Here is a 15,852-nt window from a genome sequence, read left to right as displayed (position 1 = left end):
TACTTCTTTCTCTAACATTTATGAGCTATTTGAACAAAATTGCAGTAAAAGAACAGTACCTTAAGCATGACACTAGCTCTCCAGAGTTCTGAGAGAAGTCAGGGGCATTGTCTTGTGTAACAGCTGCTCCACAGCTTTTTTCTAGAAGGAAATCAGATTTGGATCATTGCTATTCCCGGGTTATTTAGGGATCTCCACATAAGAAACTGATTAGTTATTGCTAATATCCATTCTGTTCTCCTCTTACGGACAACTTTTCTTTATTAACAACTTCTTTTTACTCAAATTAGACTGTGCTCTTATGTTTGTGGGGAAAGTAATGCAACAGTGGGTCTTGCAGGAAGTGTGCCATGAGGCAGGAAAGGGTACAACTACTATATATAATTCCACTGGAATTATTTTCAGCATGGATGTTCAGAATAGTAGAAATCAGCTACTAATAGAATCACAGAATCATTCAGCTTGGAAAAGACCCTTACAGTAATTGAGTTCAACCATAGCTATAGCTGCCTTTAGTCTTTTGTTATCTAATTAATATAGTAAAAAGCTTAAGTCTTTATGTTTTAATCTATATACAAGCAATTCCTAAGACTTCTGATAAACCAAATGTGTTGAGGTTCTCTAACAATCCCAATACAATTATAGGTGGGGAGAAATCAGGACATAATTAATAGGTTTTTTTGGTAGGAAAAAGTTGTTTTAAAATTTTAAAAAACCCTCAAATTGGAAAATACTGTTTTCCTCAACAAAACCAATCTGATGTTGAAACTTAGCATAACTAATGTACATGTTTCCTGCAGCATTTTCATCCTTCTGTCTGCTGGTTGACAAATAACGTCACCAAAGAGAAGCTGTGTTTGTCTAGTCTATAGAGTAAAAGGAAGCTTTTCACTTATATCCCATTGTGGAGAAGTCAAAATTCTATTTAGCATGATCATAGAGGTCCTGTTAGAGGAAGAAGTTATCGTTGGACAGGGTAAGGGGATCACAGGGAGTGGTGCTGTGCATGTACAGCCCTTGTAAACTGAGGAACAGCAAAAAAGCAGGATAGGAGAAGTGAAACAGATGGAAAGCAGTAAAAGGGATTCAGCCATGTACATGGATCCTTCAGTATTTGGTCAACCCTTCTTTCAAAGTGGTAGCTGATGCCTATTCTATTCCTGTTTCCTCAGTTTTTATTTAATAGTCTCCAGATATGTCATGAGGGGAAGGCTGTTTTGTTTCGCTAGTGTGAATTTTAGCTGCAGTCACTTCTTGTTCACAAGCATTTTACAGGAAGCTGTGCTTGCAAATTAGCATTTTGTTTAGCAGTACTGGTCCTCAGATATCTAATTGAAAAAATGAATTGTTTAAATATCTAGGAAGAAAGTAATGGGGAAGATTGAAGAAGAGATAATAGCTTGAGAACTTTCATATTATTGGCATGAATAATTAAGTAAATTTATTATTAATGATAGTCTTTGAATGGCAGTTGTTGCATCAAAAGTAGATTGATACTGTATAATTGTCCAGAAATTCAGTAACTGCTTTATGGGTACATTTTTCTAAATTTCTAGATAACAGAATATGCCTTGGAACATGTTGACCCGTGATGCGTTCAAGTTAATTAAAATGTTATAGAAAGATGAAATAAAGGATTACTTATTGCATAACCACTGACACATTTTCACCACCAACAGTCGTTGTAACATAGAAATCCTGAAGTATGGAAACTTCAGTAACTGTCAGAAAGCGTAAGGACATTTTGTCCTTACCTCACCCTCTGTGCAGAGAAGAGGCACTCTGCCTTTTTCCAGTTTATCCAAATTTACATTTTTGACATCAGTGAAATATATGTTTGCTGCTAATATTTTTTATTCAGTTTTCAAATAGCAGTGAGCAGGCCTAGGAATTCATAAACTTGAAAGGGCAAATTCTGTTATTTGCTTCCCAGGATCCCTGGTGTGGAGCTGCCACAAAAAAAAAAAAAAAAAAAGGTGTAAAAGGACAGGAGGTAAAGTGCTTTCAAACTTCAGTTGCATTCAGATATCAATTTTATAGGCTATTAAACCACTGGGATTCTTTAAGTTTTACTTTTTTTTAATTTATTTTTTTGCTATGGGACAAAATACAGAAGATGCCAGAATTTGGAAAATAACTTGTCTAATTACATATGAATATATAAATGTTGGCAATATTTTAATCACTGATCCCTAAAGTCCTTTGTTTCAAGCGCAGTATTTCTTTACAAATATTTTGTGCCTCTGGTGCTGCATGTACATGACACAAAAGCCTGTAACTGCTTAATAACTGCAAGCAATGCTCTGTGACAGTGATGATTTGAAAATTTTCAGACATTAAATGTTTACCTTGCTGCTCATGGCATCAGCTTATATTTAAACAAGCTGCCGAGTATTAAAGTGCACGTACAGTCTTTGTATAACAGCTCTGATTTCTTAGGTTTGTTTCCTAAGACAAGATTTATGCAATCCCACTTTCCATCTGTTAGTTGTGCTTCTCAGGAACTTCAGTGGCCGATTTAAACCAGCCTTGCAGAGGTCTCAGAAGCAGCGAGTGATTACAGCAGAACTTCCTGGGGGCTGGAGGAGCTGCTGGAGCCTTTTCCTCAAGGGGCTGGTGGGGGAGATGTGGAGCACTCTCTGGCCTCCCCTGGCATCTGGAAGGCAGCATCCATCCAGCTGAGGAGCACAGCTTTGACTCTGCAACAGAGCAAACAAATGTTCACTCCTGTTCAGCTCAGGAAAAGAGAAGTTCAGGGAGGGGAGGGGAGCTGAGGGTACAGAGCATGTGGTGTGTAGGGAAAATGAGAGAGAGCTGAAAGTATTGTGGAGGTGTGTGTGGGAACCCAAGCTTCTTTACTTCTGCTGTCACTAAACAACTTTTTTCCTTCAGCTCATTAATGATACATTGAATTTTGCAGTATTTTACTGGCTATAAACATTTATTTTTTTCTGAATGCTTTCAGGTTGATGATTTATAATATTCATCATTTTAAAATTATTCGCTGGCCAGTTAATGGTATTGGTAGAATATTAGTATCAGAAGAAAATATCATTTCAAAGGCCTGCTAGGTGTAAAAGCCAGATTTAACTTTGAGTATGCTCGTGCTGATCAGAGGATGCCTGTAGAAAGACTGACTTACAGACACAGTAATTCTCTTGGTGTTTTCTCAGTTTGACAAAGTCCTCAGCCACGTATGTATTATCATTCCTGTGCAATTCCCACAGTTTTATGTACACAGTTCAGTAGCTCACTTCAACAGGATAGAGTCTCCTTGAAAATCTCTGTGACCAAAACATGTTTGGGCTTTAAAATTTTCTCTCTTATTAAAAGCCTTACAATTGGTGGTGGACAAAAAGACCTTTGAAGGTCCCTTCCCATGCAAAATATTTTATGATTCTATGATTTTGCCTATTTTTTAAGACACATTAAGTGACTGATACTTATTTAAAAGGATCTGATTGGTTTTCTTGGTGTCACATTTACATATACTTTATTGTTCTTGTAAAATGAAAAAGTCGTTTCTATGAGCTCACAAGGAAACACGTATTTTCAAACTCTAGTATTATTTGAATGAGTCATCTCTTCATTATTTCCTCTCTAGAAACTTTTAAATTAATGCATAGAGGGAGGCATTGGAAAAAGTAATTTTGGAAGTTTTAAAATACTGTTTTTCATCTCTATTTCCAGTTTGTCTTGGAAACAGGGTCACTTTGGTGTGTAAGAAACAGGGTAATGCTTGATTTCATAATAGTTGGAATACTGATGCTATGGTGGAATGCTGGAAAAGGTGCTTTCAAACTAAGCAGTTTGATAACTTCCTGCAAAATTCAGAGTGAATCAGTGAGTTCCTAGGACATCATGATATTTTCTGGCTGAATGTTTTCTGTCACGAAAATGTGATCAGGTTCTATCACTTGGATTTCACATGATCTCCCAGCTTCACTAGATCTTGTATAGACATAAACAAAGCAACCAGCCTTGTAATGGCAAGAGTATTTTATTTTAGGAGAAGTTTAAGGTGTCAGAACTGAACTACTTGAGAAAATAATTTCCTTCTTAAATTTTGAAAGCAACTTTCTGCATTGATGCTGGTTCAGTGTAAATCCATTATTCTGTTCATGTCATGGACAACACAATGTACAATTTAGGTTTATGAATTTAGGAGAGGAGAAATTCTTGCATCTTGGAATTCAAAATATTGTCTTTTTATAGATTGCTACCATATTAAGATCAACAATTATGGATTTGATTATTATATTATTGACTTTTTTCCCACATGTTAAATCAAATGTCTAGCAAATATTTTGTACTTAAAAGGAGTTTCTCAGTGACTTCAGAAATTCTCATTCAATGAACCTTAGTATCATAGATTTGAAGCTATAAAAGGTACTAGGGGATGACTTCTGGAACACAGGAACAGGTTCACCTTTAATATTCTAGTCAGGGTGTAGAAAATGGCTGAATGCCTTTCTTGGAGAACGAGAGACCTGCAGTGTCAGACAGAGAAGGAGAGCCCCACAGAAATGGAGTCTGAGATTTGCTCTTTGCTCAGCTGCAAAGCCTTCAGTGCTGTCTGCATGGGGGAACCAGGCTGTTCAGAGCATTCTTTTTATGAACACCGATCAGGAATTGTGGCAAGAGGGAGGAGAAGAAAATGTGCAATACAGAAAAATGCAATTGAAAAATCACATTTTTACATCTTACAGTTACATCTAGATTCTAACCGAGGGAAAAAAAAATGTCATTTCAATGTAGAAATGGAAAAACCTTTGCACCTTCTTACTCTCTGCCAAGTATTCACCTTCTTACTCTATGCTAACAAGATCCTGTTAATTTGAGTGGACAAGGAAGATTGACTGAAAGTACCTTACCTTCATGATGCATCTCATCAGGGCAGTTCTGATCATGTTGTTGTAACACATTGCACTAATTCTCTGTGAGCAGCAACTTACTGCACCTATTTAATCCCTTGCACTGCAACCTGCTGTCTGTGCTTAGCTGACACGCTGGTTCCTCTGGCCGTGTGTTCACTGCAGCACTGCGAGTTCCTGGCCAGGGTTACACATCTGCCTTCCTGCTCATTAAAGTGAAATACATTTCTCTTGTGCCAGGGTGACATCCAGCCTCATAGGTGAGAGAGCCATTACAGCAGCACATATGCTGCCTAAATTCCACTTAATTCCTATTTTGAGCTCTCAAGTGGGTCCCGAGAGATGAATAGTCCTTTCTGCAGAGACAAGTTTTCCAGCTTTCACATTTCACCAGAACTTATTTCAGTGGAGTTTATTAAATTGCACAAGATAATCCATCAAAAATAAAATGTAATTAATCCAGATTTTAAGAGTGCAACACATAAAAAAAAATTAGAGGTTTCAAAAACAGTAAAAAATGAGAAATGAGAACTGTGATTTGAAGAAGCAATGAGGCCAAAGAAACCACGACATTTGGTGATAGTTGATAATTTAAATTGAATTGTGGGGTGATGGCTTGTGCTAAAAATGCATAAACAAAGGCAGAGTGAGCCAAAATGACTCCCCTGGCCTGCTGTTGTGGTTCTCCTGGTTAGATGCATTTTATTTTCTGAAATGGGAACAGAAGTTGGAGGTATCGATAGCAAAAATTTTACAACCACTTCTGTAAATGTGATTCTGAGATATGGCTGGACATTTTAAAAGCCAAAACCATTTTAAAGGCACAGGGACTCACACATCTCCTCCATGAACCATCAGTCACTAAGTTAATGTTCTGAGTATGGAACTGCACAGCAATTGTCCCAGAGGACAACCTGTAGATGGACCACAGTTTTCAGGATGGGGATGTGACCAGAGGGTAACATTCCAACTAGTCTGGGCTGCACAGCTACGAGCCAAAGTTATTCCTCAGTCTCCAGCTCTGGACAATCAGCATCTGGCCATGATGGAGCTGCCCTTGGCACTTGAAACATTTCAGTGCCCCCAGAGGCAGATGAGTGCTGAGTGCGAGAGGTGAAAGCTTTTCACTGAGATTAAAAAACCCTGCTTATTTAATGCTGCATTAATGTATGGCTAACACTATAAAGTAGTAACCTTTCAGTGGAAAGATGTATTTTCTAAGGAAAAATAGCAAGCACAAGCTGTTGCTACAGCATTGTGTAAGTTTTATATGTTCTACTTCAGGATATAAGTGTTCTCTGTGAAGGTTGTTTCTTTTACTGAAATTCTTTTGCCCAGTAGTATATTAATCTCTCTTTTTGCAATTATTACATATAGAAAAGCAAACATTATCTCCTATTTATTACTGAGGTATTACCTTTTTAAAATATCATTGTTGAATTAATTTTTTCTTCCACCTCCTTAAAACTCTGGCAGAATTTACTCCTGTTTCAGAAGTGTTTGGCTGCACATTCAGCTGTAGGTGACTTCTGTGACCATCCTAGACCAGCAATAACATGTTGAATTCTTCAATACGTTGAATTGTTCTTTTTGTATCTCTCCCTGTTCTCTGTGTTTCACTGCAACAAGGCTTTAAGAAGACAATGTTCCACATGACTCTACATCACATGTAAAAAATAAAAATAAAAATCTTGCCCACGCAAGGAAACAATCACCTATAGGCAGATTTTGCAACTTTATAGCATTTATAGCACCTCTCCAATATCTCAGTGATGCAGAAGATTTATAATACAACAGGTCTTTTTATTATGTATCTGTAATACAAGTGTTTTCAAACCTGCTGAGTTCCTGACACTCAATGCAGGTTGGATTAGAAGTTTTAACATCTGACTGCAGGGAGATCAGGAGCTTGTTATTTCTGTGGCACTGTGAGAACATACTCACGTTATCTTTCCGTGCCGCAGGAGATAGCATGTGCCCCTAATGTACGTATGTTTGCAAGTTGAGAAGTTAGGTCTGCTGTTCATGTTATCACTGCTGTATCCCAAAATAGAAAAGTGCAGGCAGATTGGATTGTGTTAGAGAATGGTAACCATAATAACCAATAACAATCTGCAAATGATAAGCAGTTTTAATGTTTAAAAATAAAATTTATATAGCATTCCTGTACTTCCATGGGCATGCTTTCAGATTTTATTATTCATTCATTTGAAGCTTGGTTTTGAGATTTAAGATGTGACATTAATCTTAAGGAAGTGTTTTCATTATTGCATCTTGAATTAGTTGACACTGGTTTATTATATACCTAAACTAAATCTCACAGAATAAAATTTTACTTAACAACCCTCTTTCAGATGTACACCATCTGTAAGGGAGAATTACAACCATCCTACGTGATGCATGGAATTTCATGGAAGGAGATGGATTTTTATTTTGTGGTTGGATGTTAAATGGATACATTCAGGAAAGAAATACCAAGTCTTCTGGAAGTTAATGCAGTGTACCTTGATAATTTGGAATCTGCACCATGTTCAGGGATGCTGCCCATCACTTCAACTGATATGAAAATGAAACAAACAAAAAAACGCAAACCCTTCTAACTTGCCCTAAACTATGCTATTTCTTTTGAGGGATGCTTTTAAAAGAAAGGAAGGTGTCATTCAAGAGAAGGAAGTGGTCTAAATTGTGTCCTGGCCCTGCCAACCCCCTCCTTGCCTACCCCCAGCACAAAAATAGGGATGTTTAAGCATAAGTCTGGGAAACTCCAGCTGAATTACTTAACGTGTCATGAAACTGTCTGAGCAATGTGGTGCTATGAGCAAACTTTAAACTCTTCTGGGTTAGCAGGCTCTCAGTCTTCCTTGCTGAGGCAGTACTATCATTTCCATAAAACATATGAATGTTTCTTACAATGCGGAGTCCTGTTTTGGCTGTTCTTAACTGCTGAGACCCTGCAGTTACCATCACACAGAGAGTTACAGTGGCAATGAAAGAGCTGGAAAAGACCCATTCTTCTAAATGTGCTGATGTCCAGAGGAACAAGGCAGCCTAGCTTCAGATCCATGCTGTAGCTCTTTCAGGGCAGTAATACTCCTGAAAATTTGAATTTATGCTGCTGGAAGGGTGTTGCCCACAGTTAGAATGACCCCTATGGGAGAAAATCAATGGGAGAGCTAAAATTCATAGAAAAAAAAAAACCCCTAGTTGCTAATAATTATTTTCACATATAAATAACCTTGTTAAGAAATTATTCAGTGCTGGTGTGGGATGGGATAGAATGGGATAGTTTGGATGCAGGGTAATTAAAGTGCAATAGCTCTTGCTCTTTCATGCCATATGTGAGAAGGAGCAGCTTATTCAGAGTTTTTTGGCCAAAGTTTCCTTAACAATTCTTGCTGCTAGCTGTGTAAAGGTGTTACAATCTGTTGACATTCTTCACTGGGATTTGAATTTAAATCTGAATTAGGTAAGAGAGAGTCAATTGCTTTCCATAGAGTTCCAAAAAAAAAAAATGTTGTTACTGTTGGATACAAGCGGAAAGATTCTTGTTTATCAAGAAAGGTCTGTTTAGTCTATTAACCTTGACAACCATGTCAGCATTTTTTTCTGTTTGTTTTCCCAAAGGCACTGTGTTGAAGTACTATGATATACAAAGCTATTTATAGTGTAGACAGTTCATAGCTATGCTTAAAAGACATGGGTCAGGGTTTAAATACCAGAGTTAAATGCTATTCTTTTTGACAATCTGGAAAGTCATTATGCGTAATCCCTGAAAATTAAAATGGAGAGATGGAATCCCTAAAATATCAATGTGAATCAGATAATTTTTAATTTCACAGAGTGCTTGAGGTAAAAAGGAACCTCTGAAGCTATTCCAGTCACCTGCTCAGAGCAAGGCCACCTAAAGCTGGTAACCCAAGACCATATTCAGATGGCTTTTGACTATCTCTAAGGATTGAGACTCCAGAACCTTCCTGGGCAATCTGTGCCAGTGCTCTCTGACCCCCTCAGTAAAATTAAAAAATAATAATAAAAAAAATTCTCTGGGTCCAAATGCATTTTTCCTATATTTCAATCAATACTCATTTCTTTTTGCCTTTTCATTAAGAGTCACTAAGTACAGTCTGGCTCTGTCTTTATTCCCCTTCCACCAGACACTGTACACCTTAATAGAATTTTATGAAAGGAGCAAAAATTAGGGATGCAATCAGGGAAAAAAAAGTCCACACATATTGACACACCTGTGTTTGTACCAGTTTACCTCTGTTAACACATGATTAATATTGCTATTGCTGTGTCAGCTTCTACAGGTGAGCAAGAGCTACTTTAAAAGTGCTTGTACACCTTGAATAAGGGGTTTGCTTTATCCTTGTGATTTACTTAATCATTTCAGACTGTGGTCTTGACTCTAGCAGTCACAGTATTTTATTTTTCTTTAGTTTGAATGCTGGTTTTTAAGGTCCAGTCTTCGTCAAGTTCTGTTGGTGTAGCTCTCTGTCACACATCTGCAAGAACATGTCCTGCTGGAACGTGCCAGCTGGGGAAAGGAGCAATTCCACCCTTAGCTTTATTTCCACCTACCATTTTTTAGATGTATTTCTGTGCTTTTGACACTTTCTGCCTTCATCCCAGTTCCATTCTATCCCAAAACAGAGTAGAACTTTGTCTCTTGCTGAAGTCTCTGACTTACAGGTTTTCCAATGGCCTGTATTTGCTTGATCAGCCAGTTCTGCCCAGGCATTCCATCTCAGCCTTTCTGCCCTGCTCCACACCATTCCACTCCTTCCTGCTTACCTCCTAGCTTTAGGCTGGTCAGATAGCAAGCTGTCTCTGTGAAGGCCTTTTCAAATCCTGTTAAGGCCTTTTCAAATCCTGTTGTGCTCCCTGCCTACCATGAGCATTTTTCTTGCAGGACCTTAGTACTGTCTTCTAGCCTGGCTTCTGTGCTCTCCTCCCTGTGGGTCACACTGCTGCCATCCATCCTTGTTCTGCACTCTGGTTTTCTGCTTTTCCCATCCCACCACCTCTTCAGCCCCATGGTTCACACATTCCTTTTGCAAAACTCTCTCTCCATGCTTCCCTCATACTCCTCCATCTCCTCCACTTCTCTGCTTGCTCTTTCTGGATCATGGCATTCTGCCTGCAAGGGTCAGCCCTGGTGAGACGCTGCCCACCCTCTGCTGGCCAGTCCCTTGCCTCACTCAGCTACTGGGAAACCATGTGCAACAAAACCCCTGTGCTGTCACTTAGCTGGGAGAGGAGCACAGGTCATCCAGAAGTGCTTTGCTGAGTTTAAACACCCTCAACAGGGGTAGCATTTTTGCAGAGTTTTAATTCTTGAACCATAAAAGCTATATGCAAATTTGCTTTGTGGAGCCCTCAGACAGACTTTGGTACCTGTCATGATGTTTCAATTCAAGAGAGCAATGAGCAATTCAGCTTATTTACTGTCCAAGCTGCCAAACTCTGGCTGCTTGTGCTGTCTGTAGTGAGAATTACTTGTGACATGAAAGTCACTTATGGTGACAGCCTGAATAATGCCCTAAGTCTCTACTGAGTGTATGCAAACTGCAGTCCTCCCTGATTTCGTATTCACTGCCAAAGTACAGGAGCTGATGAAATTATTTTTAAAAATTATCATAATTTTTAATACATACAGAGCAATATGTTTTACTTTTTTTGATGTTAGGAGTACTTGTAACATTCCTGCTGATTTTCTTTTTCTCCAAATTAGTTGTGAGAGCCATATCCAAAAGGGAGCAATCAAGCCACAGCACCCAAATTTCAATTGCTTAGAAGAGCTGTAGCAGACAAGCAAAGTAATGTGTGATGACACTGGCTTTGCCACTATTGACAGGTGTGGTTTCACACTAAAAACACTGTGTGGGAAAACTTGGGCAATTACATTAAAGCTAATAAGTGTGTGTAACCACACTCAATCAGCATCAATAGGAGCAACCAGCTTGGACAAGTGGTGATTACATTCCAGTAGAGGTGTCTGATGCCTGTTAGCCTCCATGCAGGAATGATGCATGTTTTATTTACGCTCTGAGAATGAACTATTATGATATTATTTGTTTGAAGCGTAATTTGCAATTGATATAATGCAAAGTGACCAGTTCAGCTGACAGATTTAAACTAATGCTATTTTGTAAACATATGGTTGGAAATAAAATTAATGTCTTCTGATTTCTGATTTGCCCTTTTCCAACCATTTTCTTGGGTTTAACTCTGCTTGTGGATACATAAAAGAACATAAAAAAATCTAGACTCATGAGTCACATCACATATAGTCAACAGAGGACAAAAGGTCTGTTTTGACAGAGAAAACAGATTGAGAGAAGAATATCCTACTAACTCACGCAAAGAAACTGAGTTAGTCAAGAGATGTATTTAAAATAAGCAGGGGATGATGCAAGGGAAGGAACAGGGAAGATATTTACAATGTATTTGAACTGCTTCGTTTGCTGGTTTTATTTGGAAAGGGGACTTGTTCTCTTTCTTCTGTGGAAGAGAAGGAAATTGAGTAGCACAAACTGGTTTTCAATGCTATATCTTGTCATGAGATGCTGTGTATATTATATTAACTTGATTATAGATATAAATGGGCAAGCATACACCCACACATTTCCTCCTTAAGAAATTACATATTCCATTTTTTTTTCTTAGTGCTTATGTATAGTTCTGGTTATAGGATATAGTGCTAGCAGCAGTGTAAACTATGAAGAATTGAGAGGACTGAGCTGGGCAGGGATGGGTTTCATAGTGCTGTTTGAAAGCAGTTTTGATCGGGGTTGTGTTACTGGATGCTGACTGGTGGCCTCTTCCTCAGTTGAAAAGAACAGCCTTTCCTAGCGGGCAATATTTCTGTGTACCTGGTTTACTTTATGCTGTATTCCTACACCATCTTTATTGGGATTTATTTTTAAGCCCCATCTTAATATTAGTTTGGGAATGCAGTTGAGGAATTGGTCTCTGAAGTTTTTCAGCTGTGTTTTATCCTGCTCTTTTGCTTTTTTTACTCTTTCTTGCCTGCTCTGCCTGCACTAGAAGTTGGCCAGGAGCGAGGCGGGTCCTTGGATTCCTCTGTCCCGGTGAGGTATTCCATGCCGGATCCGCTTCCCGTGGCTGGAGGTAGCGGGTGTCACTTTTCAGTAACCATTGTGGCACAGAGATAAAGTTACACCGTGTTTACAGAGCGGGCTGGGACTAATCAGTGCGAGGAAGCAATGAAGCGAGCGAAACATGCAAAAGGGAAACTATTCCGGGCTGCTTGTTTGCTTGTTTGTTTTTAGAAAGACATAGATCGTGAGATAGCCGCATGGGTTTCTGCAGCACGGTGAGAGCAGCGAGGGGTATGTGCGAGCCGAGCTCCCCGCGGCTCACCCCGCCACAGCAGCCTGTCCCTCCCGGGCCCCGGCCACAGCAGCCTGTCCCTCCCGGGCCCCGGCGGCTCCTCCCGCGCCCTCCCGGGCCCCGGCCACAGCAGCCTGTCCCTCCCGGGCCCTCCCGACCTCCGTGGCTCCGCGCGCCGCACTCGCTCTCTCCCGGCCGCGCTTTCCCCGCTCAGAGTTTGGGCGGCGTCGCGCCAGGCGGGGCAGGGCCGGAACGCGGCGCTGCCGCCTCGCGCTGCCCGCACCGCCCCATCCCTCAGCCCGCACCGCCCCGTCTCGTTCCATCCCATCCCGTCTTGTTCCATCCTATCCTGTCCCGTCCCGCCCTCCGCACCGCACTGTCCCGTCCCTCTGTCCCGCACTGCCCCGTCCCTCTGTCCCGCCTGCCCCGGCTGTGGCTGCCCGTCCCGTCCCGCTGCCCGCCCCGCCCCGCACGGCCCCGCTCGGCTCCGCACGGGCTCGGGGCTGCCGCTGCCGCCCGCGGAGTTTCGCAGTTTTCCATCGCGCCGGTCCCGCGGTCCCCGCAGCAGACTCCGAGTTCATGCCCGAGAGCCCCGGTGCCTCAGGAGCAGCCCAGGCGTGGGAAAGCAGCCTGGGAAGCCCGCCCGGCTGGGACGCGGGAGCCGAGGATGCAGGGGAAGATCTGACTTCAGGCGGCCGGGCGCTCTGGGCAACTGGTGTCAGACCGCGAAGGAGTAACTATGTACCTTTTTGGCAGTGAGGAGTACGAAGTGGTAAGATGTGAACTAGTGATTTTTTTCCTTAGTTTTTACTTGTTTATCATGTTCCAATCTCAAGCTTATTGGGCAGCTTTGAATTTCTGTCATTATCGTTTTTTCTGTGTTTGAACTTTAGTATTCACCAATTCGATGGCTTTTTAAATATGGCATTTTTCTCCAAGTTCTTCAAGTTGTGGGGTACTATTTGGTAGATAAAATTGAATTTACTATCCTTGTCTTGCATATTGCGTGGTGGTATTGAAAGTATTTAACTACTGAGTATTACAAGGCTATTTGGACTCTGAGTTGAGCAAACTCATGCCTCCAAATAATTCAGAATTTGTCTCATACTTTGTAATGTAAATAGACTACAAGGAGTTACGGAACTGGCCTTAATAGTATGTTTGTGGGGATGCTGCCAAACCATTTCTTTTGTACAAAAGTTCAAAGCATGTCACTGTAATGTACTGCAGTGTCTGTCAAAAGAGCTAGCTTACAAAAACCCAAACACACCCACGTTAAGATCTGACTCTCTTTTCTTAAGTACGTGTGTAGAACAGTGTTTGAAATAAGTTGATGATGTCAGAGAAGACCAGAAGAAAACCACTAACAGCTCCACACTTCTGCATGGCATTGTTAGCTGACATAAAAGTTTGCGGTTTTGCAGCCTGTGGTTCAAGTGCTACGTTGTAAGCAAAATGGATGGATTCTTCCACCCACACACATTTGTGATTTAGTCCAAATCTGAGGAGCTTTGGGGAAGAATAACACCGAAAAATATGTATGAACTTGACTATAGGACATCAAAATAAATTTCACAAGCTCAAAAGTGCTACATTCTTTGCATATAACTGGCAATTGCAAATGTTTTGTTTTGATTATTGAAGTTGCTCTTTGAAGTATAAGAGGGCCTTTTATGGCAGTCTGGTTTCTACAACACATTTCAAGGAATTAATTTAGTTATTCTGGATTTTTTTCCTCTTTTATTTTTCTTTTTTAAATTCCAGCCAGCTATGTTTTTTAGATGCAACAAATGTAAAAGACATTCAGGAAAATAATTTAAGTGCAGCTGTCTGCACATTGAACTCATTTGTGAATGTGTGGCTTACACAAACTTTTACAAACCAAGCTAGGGAGCTGAAAAGAACTTAGTTTTTCCGAAGCACTAAGCCACAGCGCATTGCAGTGATTATGCTATAGAATGTTTATGTGTGTATAAACATTATAAAGCAGGAGAGAGTGTCAAAACTTTGAAGCTTTTTTTTTTTTTCTTATTTGGTTACATTCAGATATCTGTAAAGGGTCACTCTTAACAGACTTTTGCATTTTTGCTCTTCATTTCATTGTATCCTGTGGAGTTACTTCCTGGTTCATACAGCAAGCAAGTCTGAAATTTTAAAATGTCTTGCAAATAACCTAGATGACAAGAATGGTGTTAGGGCTTTGGATTGAGATCTCAATCTCTTTCTCTGATGCTGTTTCAGCTTCTAAAAAAATTCTGAAGTATTCTGTGTCATAGAAAGTAGTTCAGAGTTTGAAGCAACTTTCCCAGGCACATGAGCCATCTCATTCCAGTCCCTTTTCTACACCACACTTACACAAAGTGAAATAGCATCAATAGGAAAATTAAGAAGCCCACTATGAATGGTGTGGGGTTAGGGTTTTTTAATTTCCTTCTTGTTTTTTTTTCTTTTGTTCTTTTTGATGTCTCTGGAGGTCCCTGAAACTGGAGAGTAATGATCTCCTCAAACAAAATGTGTCACTAAGTGCAGACTAAAATACCATTTGGGTTTTTTCTTAGTTTTTCTTTAGAGCAAGACAGTTTGGGGGAAAAGAAGGATGCACTTTTTTGGTATTATTTTGGCAGCCAGACTTACCAAGATGTTTGCTTTACTCAGTGATAAGTAAAATAGAATTGATGGTATACATAAAGCTTGAAGAATGCTTTTATTGTTCAGTAAAAGCTAAATCAATGTGAAACTTCTATCTGTACAGATCTGTTGTTCATGAAGCCATATGCTCTGTACTGTGGAAAAGTCATTTATTTTATCTTCCCACACAATTACTTCAGTCACTGAAGGACAAAGTGAGTGAAAAGTGACAGTGAAGACTTTCAGGGTTTAATTTTAAGTTTACTATTAATTTAAACAATTTTAAATAAGTTCAAGGAATTCCAGCTATGCATATAATATTTGATTTTTATCCTCGGGAGGAGAATATTGATGAAAAGAAACACAGCATCATTAAAGCATCTCTTTGAGGAATTCAGTAAATCCATCTCTTAAAACTCAATATTTAAATAGAGTAATAGAGAAATGGGACTGTGTGTGATCATTGTTTGCATTTCATATGCACACACACATGTCCACGTGAGCACACAGACACGTTTGCAGAAACATTTGTAGCTGAGGTGGTGTTCTAACCCAGCTGAATTTAACAGCCAAATGCCACAGACTGGTACTACCAACTTTGCATCCACTCTGCTTTCTTTTTGTTCCTGTGTATAAACAAGCTTGAATTATTAGTTTACTCTGAGTGCATTATAAGTCCAGATATCTGACATCACTGATAATTAACTCTGATACTATCTCCCACCAACCCCAGCTGCAAAGATAATATTGCTTAAGAATCAGTTATCAAAAGAAAAAAAGTTGGGGTTTACGACCACTTCATATTAAAAATAAACACAAAGGGTCATGACACAGTGACAAAAGCTGTATTTTTGAAATAAAATAAACAAATAAATTTATTAATAAGAAACCATGTAGCAGTGGTCCTTTGCTATTTCCATTAGTATTTCCATAAATATTCTAACTTGGGATGCACAGTGTCTTCCACATTACATTTTAGAACTTTAAGTAGATG

General features: G+C 39.7%; 1 protein-coding gene across 7 annotated transcripts in view; it reads left to right on the top strand.

Annotated features, from left to right (window-relative positions):
• The window catches only part of CACNB2 (calcium voltage-gated channel auxiliary subunit beta 2), a 243,444-nt gene that overhangs the window by 124,225 nt on the left and 103,367 nt on the right, over nt 1–15,852 (top strand). Inside the window, exon 1 of one of the 7 annotated variants that reach the window (XM_064704166.1) lies at nt 12,594–13,002. The exons of the other annotated variants lie outside the window; for them this stretch is intronic. Coding sequence (XP_064560236.1) covers nt 12,970–13,002 — 33 coding nt within the window. The 5' untranslated portion in view covers nt 12,594–12,969. Of the gene's footprint in view, nt 1–12,593; nt 13,003–15,852 lie in introns of those variants that run through there. 7 annotated transcript variants of the gene reach the window in all.

The sequence above is a fragment of the Zonotrichia leucophrys genome, chromosome 2 (assembly GCF_028769735.1).
Source record: "Zonotrichia leucophrys gambelii isolate GWCS_2022_RI chromosome 2, RI_Zleu_2.0, whole genome shotgun sequence".
Taxonomy (NCBI): domain Eukaryota; kingdom Metazoa; phylum Chordata; class Aves; order Passeriformes; family Passerellidae; genus Zonotrichia; species Zonotrichia leucophrys.
Note: the sequence above shows the minus strand (reverse complement) of the source record. Positions and strands in the feature narration are given on the sequence as shown.